Source organism: Haliotis cracherodii, unplaced genomic scaffold, assembly GCF_022045235.1.
Source record: "Haliotis cracherodii isolate W230 unplaced genomic scaffold, xgHalCrac1.p SCAF_3, whole genome shotgun sequence".
Taxonomy (NCBI): Eukaryota; Metazoa; Mollusca; class Gastropoda; order Lepetellida; family Haliotidae; genus Haliotis; species Haliotis cracherodii.
The window spans coordinates 9,520,899-9,522,188 of record NW_027266286.1 but is presented as its reverse complement, the minus strand read 5'-3'; the positions used below and the strand labels follow the sequence as shown (position 1 = coordinate 9,522,188).

Genomic DNA, 1,290 nt, shown 5'->3' with positions numbered 1-1,290 from the left:
TACATAGGATGTAGCTTGATAATACTTCTGCTCTGTGTCTGGGTCTGACAATGACTCCTTCACTGTGTCTGGGTCTGACAATGACTCCTTCACTGTGTCTGACAATGACTCCTGTTCTGTGTCTGGGTCTGACAAGGACTTCTGCTCTGTGTCTGGGTCTGACAAGGACTTCTGCTCTGTGTCTGGGTCTGACAATGACTTCTGCACTCAGTCTGGGTCTGACAATGACTCCTTCACTGTGTCTGGGTCTGACAATGACTCCTTCACTGTGTCTGGATCTGACAATGACTCCTGTTCTGTGTCTGGGTCTGACAATGACTTCTGCTCTGTATCTGGGTCTGACAATGACTCCTTCACTGTGTCCAGGTGTGACAATGACTCCTGCTCGGTGTCTGACAATGACTCCTGTTCTGTGTCTGGGTCTGACAATGACATCTCCTCTGTGTCTGGGTCTGACAATGACTTCTGCTCTGTGTCTGGGTCTGACAATGACTCCTTCACTGTGTCCAGGTGTGACAATGACTCCTGCTCTGTGTCTGACAATGACTCCTTCACTGTGTCCGGGTGTGACAATGACTCCTGCTCTGTGTCTGGGTCTGACAATGACTCCTTCACTCTGTCTGGGTCTGACAATGACTCCTGATCTGTGTCTGGGTCTGACAATGACTCCTGCTCTGTGTCTGGGTCTGACAATGACTTCTGCTCTGTGCCAGGGTCTGACAGTGACTCGAGCTCTGTGTCTGGGTCTGTCAGTGACTCCTTCACTGTTTCTGGGTCTGACAGTGACTCCTTCACTGTGTCTGGGTCTGACAATGACTCGTGCTCTGTGTCTGGGTCTGACAAGGACTCCTTCACTGTGTCAGGGTCTGACAGTGACCCCTGCTCTGTGTCTGGGTCAGTCAGTGACTCCCTCACTGTGTCTGGGTCTGACAATGACATCTGCACTGTGACTGGGTCTGGCAATGACTCCTGCACTGTCTGGGTCTGACAATGACATCTCCTCTGTGTCTGGGTCTGACAATGACATCTCCTCTGTGTCTGGGTCTGACAATGGCTTAGCTGGACATTTCAGTGAAATTACAAGGCACACCCACCAAACATACACTTGATGTGGCTGTACGAGGCACACACATTTATGTACACAGGATGAAGCTACATAAGACACACTTACTGAAGTACACTGTGCCAGTATATAAGGTGAAGCTACATAATAGTCACACACATTTAAAATGCATTTGATCTTGCTGTATTAGGCACAAATATTTAAAAACACAGGATGTAGCTATATTT

The 1,290-nt window shown here is 48.6% G+C and overlaps 1 protein-coding gene across 1 annotated transcript; it reads right to left on the bottom strand.

Annotated features, from left to right (window-relative positions):
- Positions 1-207: 207 nt before the first annotated feature.
- On the bottom strand, positions 208-939 carry LOC139475213 (clumping factor B-like). Its single transcript, XM_071258463.1, has one exon. It carries the CDS (start codon positions 937-939, stop codon positions 208-210), a length of 732 nt encoding a protein of 243 aa, XP_071114564.1.
- Between the last annotated feature and the right edge of the window lie 351 nt (positions 940-1,290).

Coding starts and splice junctions, on each gene's coding strand:
- LOC139475213 (XM_071258463.1), bottom strand. CDS start 939: ATGTCATTGTCAGACCCAGACACAGTGAGGGAGTCACTGACTGACCCA.